Consider the following 24231-nt stretch of genomic DNA (forward strand, 5'->3'; position numbering starts at 1 on the left):
TCTAGCTTAGTATTACATAAAAACAGTGTGAAAATGAAATAATTGGGTATACACAAATGTGTTTGGAATGTATTATATAGGCTATGATAGGCAAGAAAAAGTTTTCAGGAGAGGAATTTTGTACTTTTTTCTTTTAATCAAGATTCAGTGTCTACATTCAGCCACAGATAGATGCTCTCTGTTCCCTTTATATATTGATTTTCCCAAACTAGGCTAAAACCACAAACAACAAAAAATAAAGTAAGTCCAAATATGTAGCATGAAAATAAAATTTAGAAACCAGCATTAGAACATGTGCTGTTGTTTTGTCACAAATGCTTATTTATTATATACATCATCACTGATCTGAAAGTATGAAATAAAAAATTCTCTATTTCTATACAGGTTATAGACTGAAACAGTAGGTAAGCCTCCCACTGATCATTATGAAAAACTCCAGTTTTGATGTCATTTCACAAAAAAACCTACATAATTTGCCAGTTTAAATTTATACATAATTTATCAATTTATATTTCTTTATCATTATTACCATTCAATTCACTGTATTCCAAACAAAATATACTTACTTTAATAAAAAGATAAACCTCACTTTACTGCTTTACAAATTGCTGTCAAATAAAGAATATACTGATCAGATAATGGTTAATAGATGGCTGTCATGTAAAGCAAGAAAAACCGATATAAATCACACCAAGGAGAAGAGACTTGCCTACTCTTGTAAACATTTTGAAACTATACAGAGAAAATAAAATGGACTCATTTTAGAGGTAAAGTTATTTTTAATGTTAGTTTTTATAAACAGACGTTGAAAAATAAATGGACTTTTGAAGGATAGATCTTATAAATGAAAATGGTAAAAACTAAACTACCATAAGTTTATCATATATTTACTAACGTAAGTTCAAAGTTTGTATATTAATAAAAATGTTTTGAAAAACATGGTTCTTAGGCCCATCTAACAGCATTTCTAACCCAGCCAAAGAACTTTACTTTTGGTATCTTAACCATAGCTTGCAAAAACATAGATGCAATGTTATGAAGCAGCAGTTGTGCCAGTCTTGATTTTTCAGATCAAAGAGTTCTTGCGGCAAAGCGCAACTGATGTGGTCTCAAAGACTTTATTAACTCCAGATGTAGGGAAATAGTCAGCCAATTCCACAAAAAGAGCAAGTCTCTTTTAGTTACAATCAGTACTGGCTACAAATTAAAACCAGACTGCTTATGTCATCTGATCACCTGCACATAGATGCCAGTTTTTTTTCTAGTTAATGATCTAATCATGCATTTAAATCTTAAGTATGATTTTGTATCACAGCAAACAATCTCAAAATTAAGAGAAAAGAATATGTATGCTTTAAGATGATTAAAATCTACCAGAAGTCAAACTATTAAAAAGAAATAGAAAAAACTACAAGTAATTTAAGATGTTCTAATAAAATGTGGTACTCAGAAATAGTCTTTAGAATTCTAGCTCCATTTAAGAATGTCAGGCTCACAGTAGCTATCATGAGACTGTCTTTCTTCTTTCCCACGCACTTACATTTTCTCCTTCAGGAATGGTGATGAGAGAAAATTTGAGTGTCTAGTGAATAGAACCATAACATTTATTCCAACTTGAATGAATATATAACTGAAAATCTAAGAGTATCTTCCTTTCACTGTTAAAGAACAAATCCACATTAATATCTTTAATGTCCTCATCCCATCCATCCAAATTGACTTTTTTAAGAGTAATAGAGTACACCAGGGATGAATATTTACAATTATAGCAATCACACAATTATCCTTGGAATGTTAAAACATACAAGCAATGTGAGTTAAGTTAGCAAAAACAGATTCCCCTTTTCCTGTTTGGATGGTTCAGTTCAATCATATGGATAACCCCAAATTCAGGGCAGCCACTTTGTTTAGCTCTAGAGGCTGGAGCTGTGTAGTGTGCTCTTGATTTTAATGCATCCTTCATGTAATTAATATTGGAAACATCTATGCAAAGCAGGGAGGCATAATTATTTTCTGATGCTTATTGAGAAAAGATGCAAGAAAGTAAAAAGCTTTTGCTAAAATGATCTTTTCTTTTATCTTGTCATAGCCAGTGATGAGTTAAAAGACAATGTCATTCCCCATGCTTTTTAAAATAGATTCACTGCCTGTGTGGTGACTGATATTTTTAAATATTCCAAATGATGAAGAGATGAGAATAGCTGTATATCCTAATTAAGAAACCTTCTACAGAAAATGAGAAGAATGCTTTAGATGAGCACTGGCCAATAGAGGTTTCTGTGACGATGGAAATGTCCTATATCTGTGCTGTACAATAGCAGCCACTAATTACACGTGACTATGGAACACTTGAAAGGTGGATAGTACAACTGAGGAAATGAAACTTTAATTAATTTAGTTATATGTGACTAGTGGTTACTACAGAACAACACAGGTGTAGATCACTCTTCTTTACCTAACAGTTTAAAATCACATACATTACTTTAAAAGAAATATTCTAGCAGTCTCATAAGCTCCAAGGCCCATCAAAACCATAATCAGCCTAAACCCTCACCTTGGGAACACCTTCAGCTAATTTGGAAAGGAAGATAGAGAAGCTTATCCATTGTTCTGAGCATGTTCTAACAGACATTATTACCAAGATTTCAATATGCTTAAGCTTCTATTTGTTCTTTTGTCAAGATGCTTTGAATAGTTCTCTTTTAAGTTATAATAAGTTAAAGATCATTAAATGTTTAATACATGCTAACATGAAGCTCTAATATGTAAAAAACATTATGCTAAAAATAGAAATAATCTTTAGCACAACTGTTATCAACTTACCAAAATAACAAAATAAAACACAATCATTTGGCTAATTAATCTTACCATCAGAATTTTAAAATAAAAATGTGAAATCATATTCAAGAACATCCATTTAATTAATCATATATTTTATATAACTACATTTTATATTAAACAATATAAAATTTTACAAGCTGGTACTTAAAACCTGAAAAAGAAAATCCCAACTAAAGTCAAATCCTGAAATACTATTAATTAAATTTTGGGGGCAATAATTTTTAAAATGTGCACATTTAAGAGTTAACACTCAAAAACTAAAAAAGAAAAACTAAGTAATTATTATAAGATTTACTTTTTAGTTATTGCTGATTACCTATGCAGGTTCCACACATAGTAACACACACAAATAACAACTTCCTGAATTTTGTGGGACCTGAATTTAGTAAAAAATAAGCTGTTTAAAAAAGAGTAGATAAGTTGTTTAATAATTACACTCACTTAGATAAGAATGCTAGATAAGTGTTAGAGGAAGTTAAAGAAATTTCCTAAAAATGATTTCCTATTTATTCTTCTGATCACTTTGGATCCATTATTTACTATAAATATTGATACTATGTATACACTCAGATAAAAAGCATCTTTCACCTAACTGGCAAAATTTTAAAGTTTCTGAAATTTAGGTCTTCCCACTTTACTTGTTCCTTTTCTAATCAAAATTAAAACAACATAACCCCAAAGAAAAAGTAATTAAAACATTTAATTAAATCTATGAAACAGCAGTCTAATCAAAGGATTCCCCCATATCTAAGACACAAATGACAGATTTGATAAATATCTTAATGCTTTTAGTATTTTAATATTACATAAACAAATTTTGCCATAGAGCCCAATCTATGACAATAGATTTTATGGTGATTGCAAACCTAGGGAGAAAATACTTGGATAGTTCCAGTACTAAATACCACAAGAACTAAAACCAAAGGCATTAAAAAGTAAAATGTCTGAAGCACAAGAACTAACTCAGGGACATAGAAACCATCTCTATGGAAGATTCTTTTCACCTAATTAGCATGCTAAAAACAATGATAATTCCTATAAAAGATGTATATATATGTATATTTTTGATAATTTCATAAATAAGAGCAGTATCTTTTTTCAAGAATTTCCAGAGACATGTTTAGGATGAAGTAAAATGTCCTTGCTAATAACAGTAAGAAAAAAGAATTCAGTTTTGGCACAAAACTGCTTAAAATTAATTGCTACTTCTGCTGTCTAACAAGCATAATTGAATATTACTGGTTTTCAATTGTGAGAAAAACTTCTTAGGTAAGTCAAGCACATTTTTATAACTTAACAGCACTGGGCATATTTCATTAGCTCTTTATTGTAACTGCTAACATTTCTTTAATAACCACAAAATTTTCCTGAGAGATAAACTGTGAAATTTTTAAAGGACTGGGTTTGAAATTTGTATGCTGGGATAATATAGTACTTGAACAAATCAATGAGTGTCATTTCTTAGTTACCTGCATTTTAAAGAAATTTAGATCCAACAATACAGCACCTGATCCCTTTCTTTAACATGTTTATTAACTAGTCAAAAGGGACATAAACTTCTTTCTAACATTAATAAAGTTGATCAGTGAGTGACAGCATACTCTCTTGGCAGGGCCTATGGTTTTAACTCACTGATATTTGTGCTCACTTGAATCAGGATAAAAAAAAAAGACCCTCTTAGATTCATATCAGGAATATAGTCTCAGATATTTTTGGTAAAGGGATAAACAATCAAATAAGATTTAAGATGAAGTCCTTGTCACTCAATGTCTTTAGTATTCTACCTTTAGAGAATTATTAAATGACTTCATATTTTCCTCATCATATACATTAGATTTAACTCTATTGGACCCACAGACAGCCTGGAAATTTGAATTAATTTAATTGTGTTTTCTTTCCCTTGTTAATTAGCAGCAAATCCCCAACAAAACACAAATGTAGTTCTATACACTCTCACAGGGGTTTATGTGCTTTTATTAACTGAAAATGTTTATTTGAAAAATAAGTCTTAGAAATATTTACAATGCCATTTTAGCTACGTGAGACCCTAATTCTTATGAAATACAAATTATGTGGGCAGAAAGCTGCTAAAACTATGCTAAACCAGTTTCTAGTACTACGAGTTCTATTCGAAGAGGAGACCTGAGTTTTTAAACATATTTAGGATAGTTTTAAGTTCTTCATCTTAAACAGAAATAAAAATTTGCTTGACTGACCACATCAATTAGCATTCAGAAAATTGTTAGCCTGATCAAAATATATTTATTTCTTTTTAGGAATGGCCCAGTGTTTTTCTGTTACATTTTCTTTCCATTGTAGTATGTTTTGATATAAATGGTAGTAAGGATAAGTGAAGTTAGGCCCTTTGCTACGGAGACTAGTTGCTTTGCTCTTGGATGATATAAAAGAGAAAACCTGCTCTTGGGAGAGAGACCTGGGTTCAATTCTGGCTTAAGCACTTACTAACTGGGGCTTGAGCAAGTTACTTAACTTCCCTGAACCTCATTTTCCTTACTTATAAAAGGCTAGAAACAGATAAATGATAGAATAAATGCAAAAATTAAATGAGGTAAACATGAAGCCCCCCCCACCCCTAGCATAGTTCCTGACACAGAGTAGTCCTTATAATCATGTTAGTGCCTTCCTCTTCTTTCCCAGATTCTATACAAAGAAGTTCAATATTCAAAATGTGTCTTTAAGCTTGAGTTTTAAAACTTGGATTTCTATGTTGTCTCTAATAAGATTAAAATAATCCCCTGATACAATTAGAAGAGCATCATGTCTGTACTTGCTACAATTTTTATACCTGGAATACTTTGCAGCATCTTCAGTTCAAGGCCTAGAAAATGGAGGCAGATCAGATGAGAGAAAGGCAGAAACTCCAGAATCCTCATGTGAAGAAAACAGGAGGAATCTTCTCCTCCCAAAACTTTCCTTCCTTTACCCCTAAGACTTTCTAGTTTTCTGCATAAAGGACACAATTTAGTCATATCAATGAGAAAACTGAATGCAGGCCAAGTTTATATACAAGGAGTTCAGAAACCCATATTCCTTGCTATTTTTTTTCTTTTTGTTATTTTTTTAAATCTCAAAAAAAATAGATAATATTCAATTGATTTTAAGTCCTCTATCATAAACACATATTAATAGCTTACAGTATGATACAGAATGTAGCTAACTATAGCTATGTATGATTCAGAACATTAACCCCTTCACTTTTCAAACAGTGGGAAAATAGGGTTAATATTTTTGGCTTTTCTTTTCTGCATATAGGTGTCCAAGTGTGTTATATCCCAACAATACAATACGGCCACATAATCTTAAATAATAAAATATGAAAAGACTCTTTTCTGATTTTTTCCCCTACAGTCTGCCAGTCTTATTAAAATACCCCAAATATCATCAAAATATATACAATCAACTTGAAAATTTAAAAATAAAGACAAAAAAAAAGGGGGGGAAGCATTTTGTTTAAGACCAGTATCACTTAGGATTTCTTGCTCTCACACAATACCCATAATGGAATCATAAAAATAAAATCAATGTGAATTTATTAGTATTTCAAAATATTAATCTGCCCTATCATCTTAAAATAAATTGATAAAATGGGATCAAAGAGTGAGCTTAAATTTAACTTGTTTACTATGAGAATTATATAAACATTCCATGACTCAAAAGAGGAAGTATATTTCAGGTCCAGAAATATTAACTTAAAGTGCTAGTTTTTACTATAAAACATTGGTAGGTAGACATTTCCTAATATATACTAAGATTGAAGTATTTATATAGTCTTTGGATAATGTAATTGCATACCACATGATTTTCTCATTGAAGAGTTGTAAGAGAATAATAATAAAAAACTAGATAGAGGTGGTGAAAATAAAATGTATATACGAAAATACATATAAGACCAGGGCCTATGATACAGAAGACTAAGACAATAAATATATCATCTCTTTATGCATTTTTCAGGAACATAAAAGTCACCTCTGACCTGTATCAGGCGCAGGCTATCAATTTCTGGCTACACTTCTCTACCATACTAGCTCTGTCATCTACACTAAGCCTGGAAATACTTAATAAGATCAAAGCTGTTGCTCCCCCCCCCCCCATGTAGAACAAAGAGAAATGTTGTAATAGAGTGATCTGTGCTCTCAAAAGAATAAAATCTAAACTCAATTTGAGTTATAGTCTCTCTTCAAGGGTCCCATATAAATAATTTTACTGAACTCACTCTCTCTCTCTCTCTCTCTCTCTCTCCCTCCCACCACCACCACCACCACCCCACCACCACCTTCAAACAGACTATTTTACTTAAAATTGAACATAAAAGAAAAATATTTTCACATTTGAAAGACAGTTGCCAAGGAAATATATATACAGATCAAGTAATTTCACTTATATTACCCCATTGAAATCTACCTCTCACATTCTCTAAAGCTCTACCTATACCGGCAGTGTGAACACATACTTTTTAATGAGTTTAAGTAAGGATAGTTTGGTTTGATTATCCTCTATTAAGAAATATTACCCCAAAGTTAACAAAAGTTAACAACCAAATGCTAACAGAGTTCAAAGAGGCCTTACTGAAGCAATCAGAGAATGAAGAAGTGCTTTCATTAGTTCTCACATGCCCTGGTTAGAAATATAGAGGGTGGGGCAAAAGTGGGTTTACAATTGTTGAGTATGTGAAACAGAGTTTATTCTTGCATTATTATTTGTCAATTATTGTATTATTTTCCGCACAAACAACTGTTAATACTTTTACCCCATCCTGTATGCTACTTTAAAACATTCAAGTGGTAGAAAGGGTAGGGACAAATGTAGCTGAATTTTTATACCTATTTTGGGAAATGTGATCAAATTTCCTAATTTCACACATTAACATAAAATATGTCTCTACTCCTAACCAACCCACCACACCCCCCACCAAAACACTAAAGTTATATAAGTATTTAATAAGACAGCTGAGGGAAAACTTTCTCGGGGAATGATTAAGGAGAAAAATACTGAATTCCTGACACAAACCCAAGATTGTTATTCATTAGTGTAACATTTTTATAATGTTTAACAATTATCTTACAAAGGTAACTCCCTCCTATTGTGTCTTCCAGAGAAGTTCACTGTCTTTTTAGAATATATAAAATCCTTGATTTAAAGATATTTTTGCAGAAACATACTAAGTAATTAATACTAAGTAATGAAAGAATAGAAAAGTCTTACTTAGCAACACAGAAAGGTATTATTTTAAAACATCTAACCATGTGCTGTAAATTGACCAGAAATACATTCTTTGGGAAATATATAAATGCATTCTTTGAAAAATAGTGATTTATTTTATGAATCTGCACAGGGTTAAAATTCTAGTTTGATTGGAAACAGATGGTATCCCAGTAAAGTCGGGCTCTGGACCTGAAACTCCAAACAGGAAATACGGCCCTCACTAGCTGACTGCTTCCCTAATCATTCCCAGAGCTTCATACTTGTTATTTTTATGAATATCCAATATGACTTTCATCTTTGCCTTCTATCTAGAAAGCATTAAAGAAAAGAATCTTCTCTGTCTATATATGTGTGTGTACTTTATATATACATTCTACGTTTACAACATAGTAAAACATTAAAACAAAAGTATTTCAATCTCATTGCTAGTAAAGAAATCAGGCATTAAAAATAATAATTCAAAAATTTAAGTTTATTTTCTATACTATTTAAAAATAAAATCCAACAACTACTGAGTAACTGTGTCAAAGACACAACTTTACTGACACTACTTACAAAAAAAATACACAATCTAAATGTATTGTAGAAAATTATAAAACAAAACCTCACAGATTTTAGTAAAAAGCAATTAATCTAAACTGTTTTCCATTAAACAAGCCAGTCAGAAGCTATATGAACAAAGAAAAAAGACTCACCGTTTTCCCATTGTAATAATACATCAAAGAATTGCTGCCCATTCCAGGAACAGGATAAGCACAATACATGTTAATTTTGAAAATGTTACTGTTTGCAGCTAATGCACAGAGATTCTCTCCAAGACATACATCCACACAGCTAGAGTTAAGTCTTCAGCACTATGCATCCACACATGGATCTACTCAAAAGGAACTTATGCAAAACAGGACTGAACCAACTCACAGAGCAGAGAGGGAGGGTTTATGCCGTAAGTGTAATCTCTTTCAATTTCTATTAAGTCCTTGCATTGTGGAGAATAGCGATAAGATAAACTTTAGGGTATAAAAATATACATGTCACTTACAAATGCTAAAAAATAAAAAAAGCAGTTTCCTAGAAATAAATATCTCAAGGAATTATTAATTTTGCCATATATATGAGATTATCTATTTCAAAGAAAGGCAAACGGAGAGATCTGCTCATCTGTTTTTAGTTTTAATTAAATAAGAGTACTTGTGGCTGGGAAACCTAGCTTGCCACACCTTTAGCAACATTACCATCTGGCATGGTCTAAAGTTGCTTCCAACTTTGATAAACACATGATCAAGCAATCAGAAACTGGAAACACTGATTCATATGTAATAAGAGGGACCTAGGCAGTTAAGCCTTGTACAAAATCACTTCCTGGAGAAAGCGGACCTGTCATGTAAGTACCTCTTAACTAGGTAGAACAAACAATGATTTTTTTTAAAAAAATTATAAAAGTATTATTGAAAAAGAAGGGAAAGGAACACATTTCATGGAAATGTTCAGTCCAAAAAACAGATTTTCAGTTATAAAGCTCCTTAAATTCCTCATTCATTATACCAATTAAAAGTTTATAATGGGCTGCACTCTTCTAGAACATCTAATATGTATTAAGCAATTCAGTAATAGAAAAAACAAACAAGGTTTTGTATTCCCTTATAAAAAAGTGTGAAAAGCCAGTGTGTATAACAGACAGAATGTACACTCTGGCTGATAACCTAGAAAAGGTTTCTTTGAACTCTTTCCTCCTTCTAAGTTAATTATTGTTTATATATTTATTTTTTAATGTTAATGCTTAAATTTCTCAAAAAGAACAAATAATCAGTGTTCGAATCTCATAGATTTCAAAAATTCATTATATTTAGAAGTCAAAAGGTTTTAGACATTGTCTGCAAATCCGTATTTCTCACACACAAACATATTTTGTTACTTAAAAACTGGTGTGGACAATTTTTTAGAATATCAACTTTTCTCTGATATGCTCCTATCAAAACCTTTTTGTACTATCGCTTCTCTCTGTGCCTTGTAGATTCTAACAGTACTGTGTTAATCAGAGGAGAGCTCATACGCTGCAAATTGGGGTACATTACTTTTGATAGCTTTGATGAAGCAGAACTCCAACTTAGAAATATTCTATAAGGGACCCCCCCATTCTTATAAAACATAGTGATCAAATTATAGTAATAAAACTAAGTCAGACAATGAGGCCAGCTAACTTCAATGTTTTAAAAGCTGATGGTATTGGAATAACAATAAAACCTCCCCACACTCTCCAGATACAGAAAAGACTAAGCAGCAGCTGCAAAAGAACATCACTGTACAGCAGACTATTAAAATGCCAGTCTGCGGAGGGGTCTGTAACTTCCTCCCTCCTGAGAGACCACAAAGACCCATTTCAATCCTTAGAGAACTGTGTAAAAAGCTTTGATTTACAATTAACAATGCCATGCCTTAAAACCATTCAAATAAATTTTAGTCTTTCATAGACACAGTCTTTTTCTAACAGAACAGCTACTCTTAAAAAAAGGAAAATTAACCATCTAAAATGAAATTTCCTTTTTTCTTAATGATTAATTTAAAAACACACACCTTACTTTTGAATAGAAATTGAAGCAGGATCGGGGAAGGATAGCCACAAAGCACTGACAATACTTCAACATTTTTTTCCCTACAATCATTATTCCAAACTGAGAAAACTTTATATGGGCTAAAAAAAAAAAATCCACCTACAGTTGTCAGGCTCATTTCTCTGGGGCTTGCCAGGAAAGAGAGAGTACTATGTTGTCTGACAAAACAAAAGCATAATGTAAGTCCAACTACACAATCTTGGCTATTAAAAGCACAACAAAAATTTTAGTACTTTATCATTAGTTTTTTTAGGCAGCTAGCTAATATTCTGAAAGGAATAAAATATTCAAGTAAAAAAAAATTCAGATTAAAGTCAGACAGCATAATCTTTTACTGTTCTAAAGCAGTTTATTAAACAACTAGGTAAGATTTGCAGTTAAACCTGAAACCTGAATGTGAAATATAATAGTTTCTAAACAGAGTTGAGTAATTAAAAGCTTTTGTTTCTATTCTTTATTCCTCTTCTCAAAAACACAGATACAAAATCCATATATGTGTATTTAAGACTCCTCCCCCCAAATACATAGTACATTCACTAGGTATACACAGCTTACTATTTAAGATTGTGTCTAGAAACAGGGATGGTGGTGGTAAGGTAGATCTACCTAAATATGGCATTAAACTCATTCGTCAAAAATAATAAATCACACACACAAAAAAACAACTAGTGGTAATCTAAATAAAATGCTCCCATATTTTACTTGTACATTATGGTAAGGCCTTTTAAGTTTGTTGCTCCAAAATATCATCTTTTTGAAATTACCTTACTTAAAAGAAACTAAAATTGGTTGGTGTAGTCATTTTCTTTATCACAGTTACAAATTACTTTCTATGATAAAATCATATTCTCTTCCTCAAAAATATTTTTTGAAATAATTTAATCTATAGAACAGCTGCAGCACAATTTTTTTTTTTCTTATGGAGAATCATATTACAGGAAAAAATGTATATAGACGGATCAAGTGCTTCTCTAGTCAATGCAGTTGTTTAATCTTTGCCTTTTTTTTTTTAAGGAACATGTCAAGGGTTAATCCTGTGACTTTGTCTGACAAAATGAGTCAGCTGGAGCCAGGGCCACTTTTTAAACCTGATTTCAGACAGACATGCAGTCTGCACAGGAGCTCTGAAGTGTCATGCACTTTTTATCCTGAATTGTTTCCATCCACAATTCTACATAACCATTTGTGTTATTCTAAGATTATGTGATCTGACTCAATAGTCACACCACCTAGTCCAATATCTAAAAAAATCACCAAGTTTCATAGCCAAATGGGATACTAATACACAAGGGCAAAATGATTCATGAAAATGTCAGAGAACCCTGAGAAAAAAAATATGACTTGGAGCCACACATCTTTTATTAACAATAAAAGTGCTAGATGAACTTTTACATCACATATTATTGATTCCTTGTTTGAGAATTACTGGATTTCACTGATTTTCAAATATGCTTACCCTCTTCAGTGGTTCAGGATGTGATGTTTATTGCCATTCTAACAGCCATCATGTATAGGCGTAAACTAGATAAAAGAAAGCTATGAAGTGCTTTGCCTAAGCAATTTATGGCTTTACTGAAGATTTAAGAAAAGATGTTTTCAAAAGTCTACTGGGTAGGGACTTCCTGGCTACTTCAGTTTATATTCCAGGTCCCTATGCAAAAATTTTCTTTTTCCTTATTTTTTTGATTGGGACATTGACAGATCTTCCTTGGAGAGCTATGCACTCTTTCTTGGGATTAGCCATGTGGTGTTTTAAGCTATTTTACTAGCTCTTCTTTATATGTGATACTGGATCACTATAATTCTCATATCTGTTTTTGAATTTAAAGCAAGAATGTTTCAAGAGTGACCTAAAATATAAAAAGCTTTTCAAAAAAATTTAATTTAACTGAATTATAAACCTTGAATGTTACTAATTTTATTGTACATTTTTTAATTTAAATTTTTATTATTGTTGTTTTAAACCCTCACCTGAGGATATGTTTCTATTGATTTTAGAGAGAGAAAGGGAGAGAAAGAGAAACATTGATGTGAGAGAGAAACATTGATTGTTTGCCTACCATAGGTGCCCCAACTGGGGATCAAACCACAACCTAGGAATCGAATCCACGACCCCCTGGTGTAGGGGACAATGCTCCAATCAACTGAGCCACCCTGCCAGGACTGAACTCTGTATTTTCCTAAAGTGTGAAATTAAGTAAATAACTAATAAATTATTGGCTGCAAAGGATGTTGGGGATAAAGATAGGTTTAAAAGAATAGTAAGTGAAAGAATCTACAAGTGGGGTGATACAAAGCAAAAGACCCTTCTCAAAGTCTCCTCTTACTTAGCTTGTAGAGAGATGACTTATGAGTGCATACTGTCTCCTAAGTGTGCAGTATTTATTTAGTTGGCTAACTAAATCAGACACCAAAATTCCAGGTTTTATATCTAAACATTATATTGCAGATTTTTCTAGTAGATACTACTTTGTAAAAAAATTTCCTTTCTAAGTGTTCATAAAGTTGGTCTTCTGTTTTTTTTTTAAAATATATTTTATTGATTTTTCACAGAGAGGAAGGGAGAGGGATAGAGAGTTAGAAACATTGATGAGAGAGAAACATCGATCAGCTGCCTCCTGCACACCTCCCACTGGGGACATGCCCGCAACCAAGGCACATGCCCTTGGCCGGAATCGAACCTGGGACCTTTCAGTCAGCAGGCCGACGCTCCATCCACTGAGCCAAACCGGTCAGGGCTCTTCTGGTCTTTTTTTCAATATCCTCATAATTTAGAAAAATTGCTTTCACAAAAAAATTAAGAATATAAAATTCTAGTAAAACAATGCATCCCTCTTAAACCAATCCAATAACATTCAATGCATATTATTTAAAAATAATGCTATTGACCTCAAATTATATAGTGCACCTTTCTAATTCAACAGTATCATTCATCTTGCTGATACCAATCAATCAGTAAAAAGACTTCCAAATATTGTCTTTCCACTGTATGAAAATATTAAAAATAAAAAACCTGATTTTGTAATCTTTATTCAGGTGATATGATGAAAAATTTGTTCCAATTGTGCCTTATATGTGATTACCTAAATCTTAGCCAACCCAATAATCAGAGTTATACTGAATGATACTACAGATTGGTCTGAGTACTGGTACACAACTTATTTCAATATTTCAACACACACACATAAACATATACTTCTCAGAGAAGAGTAAAAACATATGCTAAAGTTCACAAATCATATCACCTGTCTCAAAGAACATCAGATTTATTATTATCTGTTTACAAAAATCTCTAGTCTAACTTGAGTTTAGAAATGCTTAATGATTAACAAATTAGAAAACATACCTGTATAGCCAATGGAAACAATCAGCTACATAAACTGCATTTATAGGGCAAAAGAATACCTGTTTAACTCCCCTTTTGACAACCATGACTGTAATGAGGATGTGTAAAACAACCATATCTCCTGGAGGAGAAAGCAAATAAATCTCATTCTGAGGTAAATAAATAGTATCCCTCTGACATCAACACTAACAGAGCTGGCAGGTCATATAAAACTTCTAAAAGGCAATCATTAGACACTCCTTTCAAATAAGAGAGAACTGTAATTCCTGAAAATATGTAAAACCCAAAGCAAATTGCATGTTTTTTAAAAATCACAAACTGTAACAAAGCAGTTTTCTTTGAAATATTAAATGGGGGCGGGGGTTCCCCCTCCCTAATAATTCCTGCATCTCTTGGCTGTCCATTTCTTTTCCCACAGGAATTGCAGTTTGTCGTTTCTCATTTACCACTTGAAATAACATGGTAAGAGAACCAGTATGTTGCAACTTGATAATTTTCCTGCAGATGGCTCTATAATCACAGGACTGCCTAACGGTATATGCACAAGTTGAAAAAAAAAAAAGAATGAAGAGGACACCCAGGTTTTTAAATTCCTTACTAAGCTAGCACTTCTGAAGAGCTTCCAAGACTGGATACAGCTTTGCACTATTGACTTATTAGGCAACCTAACAACAACAAAAAAACTAAGCAAACAAAGCTATTTAAAAAATTATCTGTACAAGGTAAACAATTTGCTCTTGGGTTGAGTTAGCTCTCCCTTAGGAAAGTGCCAGCCATCTTTTTTTTTTTTTTTCTTTTTCCGACCCATGCAATTTTTTTCATCTGACCTAGAAAGAGCCAGATCTTTTATGAGAAATGAAATAGCACCAAGATATTCTATTCTATTTTAAAATTATTTTTAAAGAGATAAGAACATCTGCATCTCAGCCTAGAGCCATTTTAAGAATCTGCAATCTGAAGAGCTACATAACATGTTATTTTTGGCCCAAAATCTATGATTTGTTTTACTAAAAATTCTTGTTAGTGGCAGTAATTTTTTTAATACTTCATACCTTTAATTAAGTAATGAGTCTACCAAATCATCTTCCCCATATTTGAAATAATCAAATAACAAAGCACAGTTAATTTTAGCTATATGTTTTGAAAGAAATTACGCAGATCCTGAATTTATGAAAAGAACTATCTTAAAGTATGGTGGGTGTTTTTTTAAAATATATTTTTATTGATTTCAGAGAGGAAGGGGGAGGGAGAAAGAGATAGAAACATCAATGATGAGAGGGAATCATTGATCGGCTGTCTCCTGCACGCCCCCTACTGGGGATCGAGCCGGCAACCCAGGCATGTGCCCGTGACCGGAATCGAACCCGGGACCCTTCAGTCTGCAGGCCGACACTCTATCCACTGAGCCAAACCAGCTAGGGGTAAAGTATGGTTTCTTACTGTTATTTCTGGTGACCACTCTCAACAAAAGCCAAATAATATTTCATTTTGAAAACACATTGAAGACAGGTATATTAGGCAGGGGGAGACAGGAGATGGTGTCAGTTAAATGTAGAACAAGGCAAAACAAAAATAAAGTTTGACTAATGTTTGATGTGCTGCACCAATGAAGGCAATATACCACTCTAACAATAAGTGTCCCGTACCAGACAGATTGAGAAACAGACGGGAAACTTTGAAAAAGGAATTTGTTAAGCTACTTGTTCTATATCTACATCATGTTTACACACAGTAGGGCAGAAGTATTGTTTTTCTACCACTCATTAGTACTCTGTAATGTGAGAGAGGCTGCTCAGGTTCCAAATGCTGTGATGTCATACTGATGTCATGATGAGAAAGAGCACTGGACTTGGAGTCAGGAGATATAGGAATCTGGATTTTACCTGCACCTCTTAGGAGGCATGAGAGTTTAGGCTAGGTCTTGAATTTTCCTGAGTCTAACTTTCCATTTCTGCAAAATATAGGCATTAAAATAAACTAGGCCAAAGATTTCCTAGCCATTTCACCACCAATAAAACCTTTTATTATCTACTCCACCCCAAAACACTGAATTCTTATTTTGAAAGGTTTTGGTCTTCCAAACTCCTTTTTACTGAGTTATAATGAATATTTTCCCCTGATTAAAAAACCAAAAACAAAGCCATGTAACTTCCATTCAGAACTTCAAATTAAAGGAAAATGAAGCACTGCCATGCTAAGTTGAAACAATTCTAATACAAGAAACTTGTTGTTTTAACTAGCATGGGTAATTTTATTTCAATAAACTACACAATATGATAGGTATTCTGAAATATTTTACATCTCAGATTGCTATTTTTGAAGACCCAGGCTGTGACTCACTAGCATAGATAATAGCTAGTGTCCACAGCAACCTTAAATTATCTTCTATATATATATAAAAGGCTAATATGCAAAGTGTCCCATCGGGAGTTCTACTGAGAGACCGGGAGTTCGATAGCTCGCTATGACATGTGCTGCCCAGGGGGCGGCACGGACCATGGTGGGCAACCAGCAGTGGCGGCGGGGCGCTGAAAGAGCAAGGGAAGGAGGAGGTGGAGAGGCAGGGAGGCGGGGGAACCACGTGGTGGCGGCACATGGGTGGCGAAGGAAGGAGGTGGTGGGGAGGCGGGGAACCTGATTGGCCCTGATCTCTGGCTAGGCATAGGAACCCTACCCGTGCATGAATTTCGTGCACTGGGCCTCTAGTCTATATATATATAAGGCTAATATGCAAAATGTCCCCATGGGAGTTCAACTGGGAGTTTGATCGCTAGCTATGATGTGCGCTGACCACCAGGGGGCAGTGCAGAATGAAGGAAGGCCCAGGCCGGCAGCTGGAAGGCCCGATTGGCCCTGATCGCTGGCCAGGCCTAGGGACCCTACCCATGCACAAATTTCATGCACCAGGCCTCTAGTATTTTTATAATCATCTCTGCAAGTGGCATAATTAAAAGCCTAAAGCCTTACATGAAAGGTTGATACAAAAGAGAATCCAAAAACATAATTACAACTTCTCAGTTTTAAGCTAAGAATCCAAATGCTTTGTATTCTAAAAACATTTATACTAGCAAATGAAGTATTTTCATAAGGAGTTAGTAATATACTTCGATTACTTAGTAATACTTTCGTTTAAAACTAACATTTTTTTAAAAAGTTACCTAGTGTCTAGAACAGCCGTGGGCAAACTACGGCCCGCGGGCCGAATCCGGCCCGTTTGAAATGAATAAAACTAAAAAAAAAAAAGACCGTACCCTTTTATGTAATGATGTTTACTTTGAATTTATATTAGTTCACACAAACACTCCATCCATGCTTTTGTTCCAGCCCTCCGGTCCAGTTTAAGAACCCATTGTGGCCCTCAAGTCAAAAAGTTTGCCCACCCCTGGTCTAGAACAAAATAGTGAGAAAAAAAAGAGGAAAAGGTTGCTATCTTATCAAGAGGTAAGTAACAACTCTTATTGAACTTTGCTCTTGTTTAATTCATTTGACAACTTTTGTTTCTCACTAATGTGCAATTTGATCTACAAGTCAAATATATTATGTTTAACATAGTATCATATGGAAAATAAAATATTTTTGGCCATGTCCTTCAAATAAACATGTAAGCCTCTACAGAGATGCCTGTGTTATATTTTTAGCAAGCAACGAAGAGTTAAGGAGGCAATAGGGAGCCCATCTTAATTAAGTAGGCTGTGGCTCCTGCACTGTACAGAAGTTGGGCCTGTGATGTGCTTCTTTGTGCCTTTAGGCTGGATAATTTAGTAGATCAGTAAAAGAGATTGTTAAGCAGACTATAAACAAAGGTGGCTGTAATGAATTTGTAGGTTAGAAAGTTTACAGGGTACAATAGGTATGGAATCTTGAGGACACCTGTTGTCCCGACACTGGTTATTTCAGACTTAAATGAGCGATGCATAAAAAAAGGTTCAGACTGTGTTACTACTGTTGAAACTGGAATAAAGATTATATAATTGTAAGAACACAACTATCAAATGATAAAACTTCACATGGAAAATCAAATGCAGGTTTTCCTGGTTCTAATATATCTAACTGAGGGTAAGACTATACTGTGTAAATGGGAAGAATTTCAGTGATCTAAGCCACTGAAAATACTTTCACTTTTCTGATGAAAAAATTGGAGCTTTCCCCCTTCCCTAATATGCTTTTATAAAGTTTAAGCATGCTAAAGGTTTTATAATATAGAATCTATATTAGTTCTATAGAATCTATATTGGTTCAAATATACCGTAGTTCTCCCTGAAGGATGTTGAGTTCAGATAACACAGGATGCTCTTTATACTTTCTGAGTCAACTGAACCAGGAAGAAAGAGCTATGACTGTATTGCTAATCATGTGAGTTTGTTCATTTATTTAACAAATGTTCACTGGGTATCTATTATGCAACTAGGTGCTGCAACTAAAGCAATAAGCAACATAAAATCCCTGCCTTAAAATTTCTCCTGGGTGAAACAAATAATAAACTAATTATATAGTATATCAGATGGTAATGTGTTATAGAGAAAAATGCAGGAGGAAGGAGAAGGGCAGTGATGGGGGGAGCATGGTTGCCATTTTATGTAGGATGGTCAGACAAGAGTCCCAGTAATAAAATGATATGTAATCAAAGGGAAAAGTATGTGATAAAACTAGCTACGTGGCTACTAAGGGATGTGTGCTCTGGCAGAGAGTAAATGCAAAGGCCCTGAGGCAGGAGAGTGCTTGCTATCTGTAAGGAGCAGTAAAGAGGGCAGAACGGCCAGAAGGGTGAATTAGTGACAGATATAGTCTGAGAGGTAGCAGTAGATAGATAAGAAGAGTTTTGAAAGCCATGTTACGAATTTTGGGATTACAGTGATAACCGACACTACTGGAGGATTTTGAGCCGAAGAATGATACCATCTGACTTAGATTTTAAAAGGATCTTCCTGTGTTAAAAAAAGACTGGAGGGAAACTGGGAGAGCAGTTGGGTAGATGTTGCCATAATTCAGGAAAGAGATAACAGTGGCTTGGACAACAGGCAGTGACAAATGATCAAAATCTTGAAGATAATTTTAGTATGAGAAATTCAGTATGGGAAGATAACTACGGTTTCCCTTTTCTGTCAATGAAAGCGTAACTTTTTTTCCTTTAGGAAAAAGTTTCCTATATTCTGGTTTTCCATACTCCTCTGTCATGTGAGAATTACATGTTATTTTTATGTTAGCAACTAGGTCAGCCTAGTGCACTACAAAGTAGTGGCTGAATTACCTATAATTTACAATTCCCTTCAAAGTTACTCCCATTATTATGTATGACTAGAAGTTAACTGCTACTTGAGGTGGGGGGAATAGAACAAATAATTCGGCTTCTTATACAAAGAAAGCAAGTTAATTTACTCTTGATGATTTGAACAGTCAGAAAAGGAGGAAGCTTGAAAGTACAATGTGCAGCAGGAAGTCTTTAACAGATGATCTTCCCTATTATAGATAACATAAAATAACTAGAGGCCCAGTGCACAAAGTTCATGCACTGGAGGGAGGGGTGTCCCTCAGCCCAGCCTGCACCCTCTCCAATCTGGGACCCTGAGGGGGACATCCCTCTCACAATCCAGGACTGCTGGCTCCCAACTGCTTGCCTGCCTGCCTGATTGCCCTTAAGTGCTTCTGCCTGCAGCCCGATCACCCTCTAACCACTCCCCTGCCAGCCTGATTGACACCTAAATGCTCCCCTGCAGGCCTGGTCCCCCCCAACTGCCCTCCCCTGCCGGCCTGGTTACCCCTAACTACCCTCCCCTGCTGGCCTGGTCGCCCACAACTGGCCGCCCCTGCTGACCATCTTGTGGCTGTGGGTGCTGCCATCTTTGAGGGCATGGCAGTCAATTAGCATATTCCCTCCTTATTGGCTGTGGGTCCCACCATCTTTGAGGGTGGGGCAGTCAATTAGCATAGTCCCTCCTTATTGGCCATGGGTGCCACCATCTTTGCGACAGCGTGGGGGTCAATTAGCATATTCACTCTTTATTAGATAGGCTAGTTTCATAGTACCTATTTTTATTCTTTTAATTTAATTCAAAAAGCATTTCCTGGATACTCCACTATGTGCTCACAGGGCAACAATTATGCAACAGAAAAATACTTAAAAGTTACTTCTTTCCAAAGGTCAAAGCTATCTTTTGACTATAAGCATCTTGAAGACAGGGTACAAGGCCCATGCTTTATTCATACTTAAATTCTTAAAGCCTAAAAGAGTTATTTATTCACAATAAACATGTAACATATATTTACTAACTTTTACGGAATGGATTCACATTTCTCTCATTGGAAATCTAATAAATGAAGCCCACTTTAGTAGTAAAAAAGTTTCTAATTCTCATATTACTATTTTCTGAAATTAATAAATATCTTTGGTGATGTTGGAAAAGATACTGATAACTTGATTTCAAATAATATCAAGTTTTATAGTTCAAAAGATTATCAAGCCCATGTCAGAAAACTTGAGTTTTATTACTTAATTATTAAGTGTTAATTTTAAAAAATACTAGCCATCATAAAGGTAAAAAGGGAACTAAATAGCAACCATAAGTATTACTTAAATTTATAGAGAAAAAGTGAATTTTCTAGTCAGGAGGTGAAGATTCTCTTAAGTTTTGTTTAGAGAGGAACATGCCACATGTTTCAACAGAATCAGTTTCACAATCATACTTGGGTTGGAAATGATTCTCAAGCTCCTAGGAGCTATCTTTTAGTTTTGGGTTCTATGAAAAAGTTGGGCCAGGTTAAAAGATGGTGATCAATCACTCTCTTTCATCCTGGCCCAGCTATATATATAAAATTATAGTGGGGCTATTTATACTTAAGTCAAATTATTTAAATACTTAATCCCAATTATTTCAAATATATATTTACTAATATGTCTATTCATGGGCTTACTTTTAATGTTATAAACTATCCTGCATATTATTACCTAATGTGACATTTTAATTCTAGAAAAATTATAATGCCACAGCACCCACTTTACACATTGAGGCTCTTCCACTGTTCCAGTCAAGTGCATTTCAGAATAAGGCAAATACAGTGGGGCCTTGACTTACGAGTTTAATTCATTCCGTGACGGAGCTCGTAACTCAAATTACTCATATGTCAAATCTTAAAGTGAACGAGTGAGACACGTGATGCTGGGCTGATGTGGCGTTCACTGTGACGTTCGCTGCGCCAACTAGCGGTGGGGTATCTGAAGCTGGCTCGTAACCCGAATTTTAGCTCGCAACTCAAAGCAAAAAATCGGCCGAGAAAAAACTCGTTAGTCGGGACACTCTTAAGTCAAGGCCCCACTGTAATGGTTTTGGAAAGTTTCTGTCTAAAGCTCTGGCCGAGTGCTCAGGGCCTTAAGAAAATGATGAAGGGACTAATGAATATTGAGTAATGTATTCATGCCCCCCCCCCAAAAAAAAACCCCACCAGGGAACACACCTAAAAATATTTAAGTTTGTTTTTCTTTGGGTCTGTTTTTCATAGGAACTACATTTATGAAGAAGGTAAGAATATATCTACTTTAGGCATATACTTGTGTTCGTTAAGTTTAATGTAGGGGTTGGCAAATTATGGCTATGGGCAAAATTTTTGTGTTTTATTTTTTAACAAATAAAGTTTCATTGGAATACAGTCAGGCCAGTTATTTATGTATCATCTGTGGCTATTTGAACATTCTTATGCACAGTTGAGTAGTTGTGACAGAGATTGGCTGGGCCACAAGGCCAAACATATTTATTTACTACAAAACCCTTTACAAAAAAGTTTGCTTACTCTTGGTCTAACACAGTAGTCAGCAAACTCATTAGTCAATAGAGCCAAATATCAACAGTACAACGATTGAAATTTCTTTTGAGAGCCAAATTTTTTAAACTTAAACTATATAGGTAGGTACATTGTTATTAACTTAATTAGGGTACTCCTAAGCTGGCCTTTCCTAAAAACATCAATCTGATTGAGGTACGTTCGCTGAGGTCGACCCCTTCCAACTCTCCCATCCACACCCCGTCTTGTATACTTGTGTACCTCCCCCGCACTGTGTATCCCGCGGCCCACCTGTGCTGCGTCTCCCATCGCCCGACCGACCGACACCCCCCACTTCTTCTAACGCCACTTCTTCAAAATAGACTCGCCCAAGCCGAAAACCGACTTCTGCGCATGGGCCATGAAGTTTCAATCGCACTGTACGTGAGCGCCCACACATGGTATTTTGTAAAAGAGCCACACTCAAGGGGCCAAAGAGCCGCATGTGGCTCGCAAGCCGCTGTTTGCCGTCCACTGGTCTAACACATTGAGGAAGAGTAGAAATATAGGCTATACAAAGAGATAAGCAGGTTCTAGCAAATTTTCCAGCAACATTATTTCTAGAATCAAATTAATTTTGAAAATAAAATTATAGATATATTGGGTTATGTACTAACATAATTGCAGATACAGTAAAACCTTGATATAATGGCCTAATTCAGGCGAGGGGGGTGTCTGTTATATAGTAGAGGGTTTCTGAATGCATATGTTAAAAAGTTGACAAATTAGTTTACTTGTTTTTACTTATGTAGACACGTTTGTGTAATTAAAATTAAGTAAGAAAAGTTTAATTTCACAGAAAAGTTTACTATATGCACTACTGTAATTTTAAGTTTATAATGAGTAGGTCTAGTAAATGTGCATTCACGGGTCATCTTGAGTAATCAAATGCACATGGCTGGGCATGGCTTAGTGCAGGTCAGAACATGGTAACATCAGCCAGCATGCCTTAAAACTACTGCAGAGCCCTAACCGGTTTGGCTCAGTGGATGGAGCGTTGGCCTGCGGACTGAAGGGTCCCAGGTTCGATTCCGGTCAAGGGCATGTACCTTGGTTGCGGGCACATCCCCAGTTTGGGGTGTGCAGGAGGCAGCTGATCGATGTTTCTAGCTCTCTATCCCTCTCCCTTCCTCTCTGTAAAAAAATCAATAATATATATATATATATAAAAAACTACTGCAGAAAGTCACATCATGAGACAACAGAACCAATTACCAAGCGCCAGGCAGTGTGATCATGTGCTAATAGTTTGCCCAATATTAAGAGTGGTGACTCTTGATGTAAATATCCTATCTAATAAAGAGAGAATATGCAAATTGGCCATCACACCATAACAAAGACAGCTGCGCCTACAGCGGAAGCAGGGATTCTGTAACACAAGATGGCTGTACCCTCAGCAGAGGGGGGGATCCCGTAACACAAACTGCTGCGCCCACAGCAGAGACTGAGTTCCCGTAACAAGCCTTAATGGGGAATCAGCAGGGACCTGAGGCTGCACCCCCGCCTGGTGGGGCTTGACAGGAAACCTCAGGCCGCGCTCCCTGCCCCGGTGCCAGGCCAGGGGACCTCAAGCCCTGCCCCCCACCCTGGCGCCAGGCTGGGGGACCTCAGGCTGTGCCCCCCGTCAAGCCCTGCTTGACCTTAGGCCACATCCCCCACCTGTTGGAGCTTGATAGGGGACCTCAGGCTGCGCCCCCCACCTGGCAGGACTTGAAGGGAGACCTCAGGCCACGTCCCCCACCCGGCGGGGCTTGATGGGGGTGGGACTGGCCGGGTCTGGATCTCGCCCAATGGGGGTGGGGCCGGCCGGGTCTGGGTCTCACGCGATTTTGAGGTGCACGCAGGTGGGCGGGGACATGACTCTAGATCCCATGACGTGCCCCAGACTCTGACAGGAGGAAGATTTTCATATACATTTTACTAATTTTCTTTCATCTCTGACACTTCTATTATAGAGAAAGGGCAAATAATATTAAAATATTTCCTCTAATTAATTCCCTTTTAATGTGCATGAATTTCATGCACCAGTGGAGTCCCTCGGTCTGGCCTGCGGGATCAGGCCCAAACTGGCTCTCCTACATCCCCCAAGGGGTCCCGGATTGCGAGAGGGTGCCGGCCAGGCCGAGAGACCCCACTGGTGCACGACTGGAGCCAGTGAGTGATGTGGGAGGTGACCAGCTGGGGAGGAACCGTGGGAGGGCTCCAGGGCATGTTTGGCCTGTCTCGCTCAATCCCGTTCGGCTGTACCCGAGGAGCAAGCTAACCTACCAGTTGGAGCGTCTGAGCGGCCTTAGCATATCATTAGCATTTTACACTTTGATTGAACTGACCACTGGACAATTAGCACATTAGCCTTTTATTATATAGGACTAGAGGCCCGGTGCACAAAAATTTATGCAC

At 35.8% G+C, this 24231-nt stretch overlaps 1 protein-coding gene across 13 annotated transcripts in view; it reads right to left on the minus strand.

Moving 5' to 3' along the window:
- TCF12 (transcription factor 12) overlaps window positions 1-24231 on the minus strand; it is a 364778-nt gene that overhangs the window by 50098 nt on the left and 290449 nt on the right. Inside the window, exon 1 of one of the 13 annotated variants that reach the window (XM_014540349.1) lies at window positions 8760-9211. The exons of 10 other annotated variants lie outside the window; for them this stretch is intronic. In XM_014540349.1, coding sequence (XP_014395835.1) covers window positions 8760-8770 — 11 coding nt within the window. In that variant the 5' untranslated portion in view covers window positions 8771-9211. Of the gene's footprint in view, window positions 1-8759; window positions 9212-24231 lie in introns of those variants that run through there. 2 more of the 13 variants (XM_014540347.1, XM_005867001.2) reach the window with 2 other exon arrangements.

The sequence above is a fragment of the Myotis brandtii genome, unplaced genomic scaffold, assembly GCF_000412655.1.
Source record: "Myotis brandtii unplaced genomic scaffold, ASM41265v1 scaffold242, whole genome shotgun sequence".
NCBI lineage: Eukaryota > Metazoa > Chordata > Mammalia > Chiroptera > Vespertilionidae > Myotis > Myotis brandtii.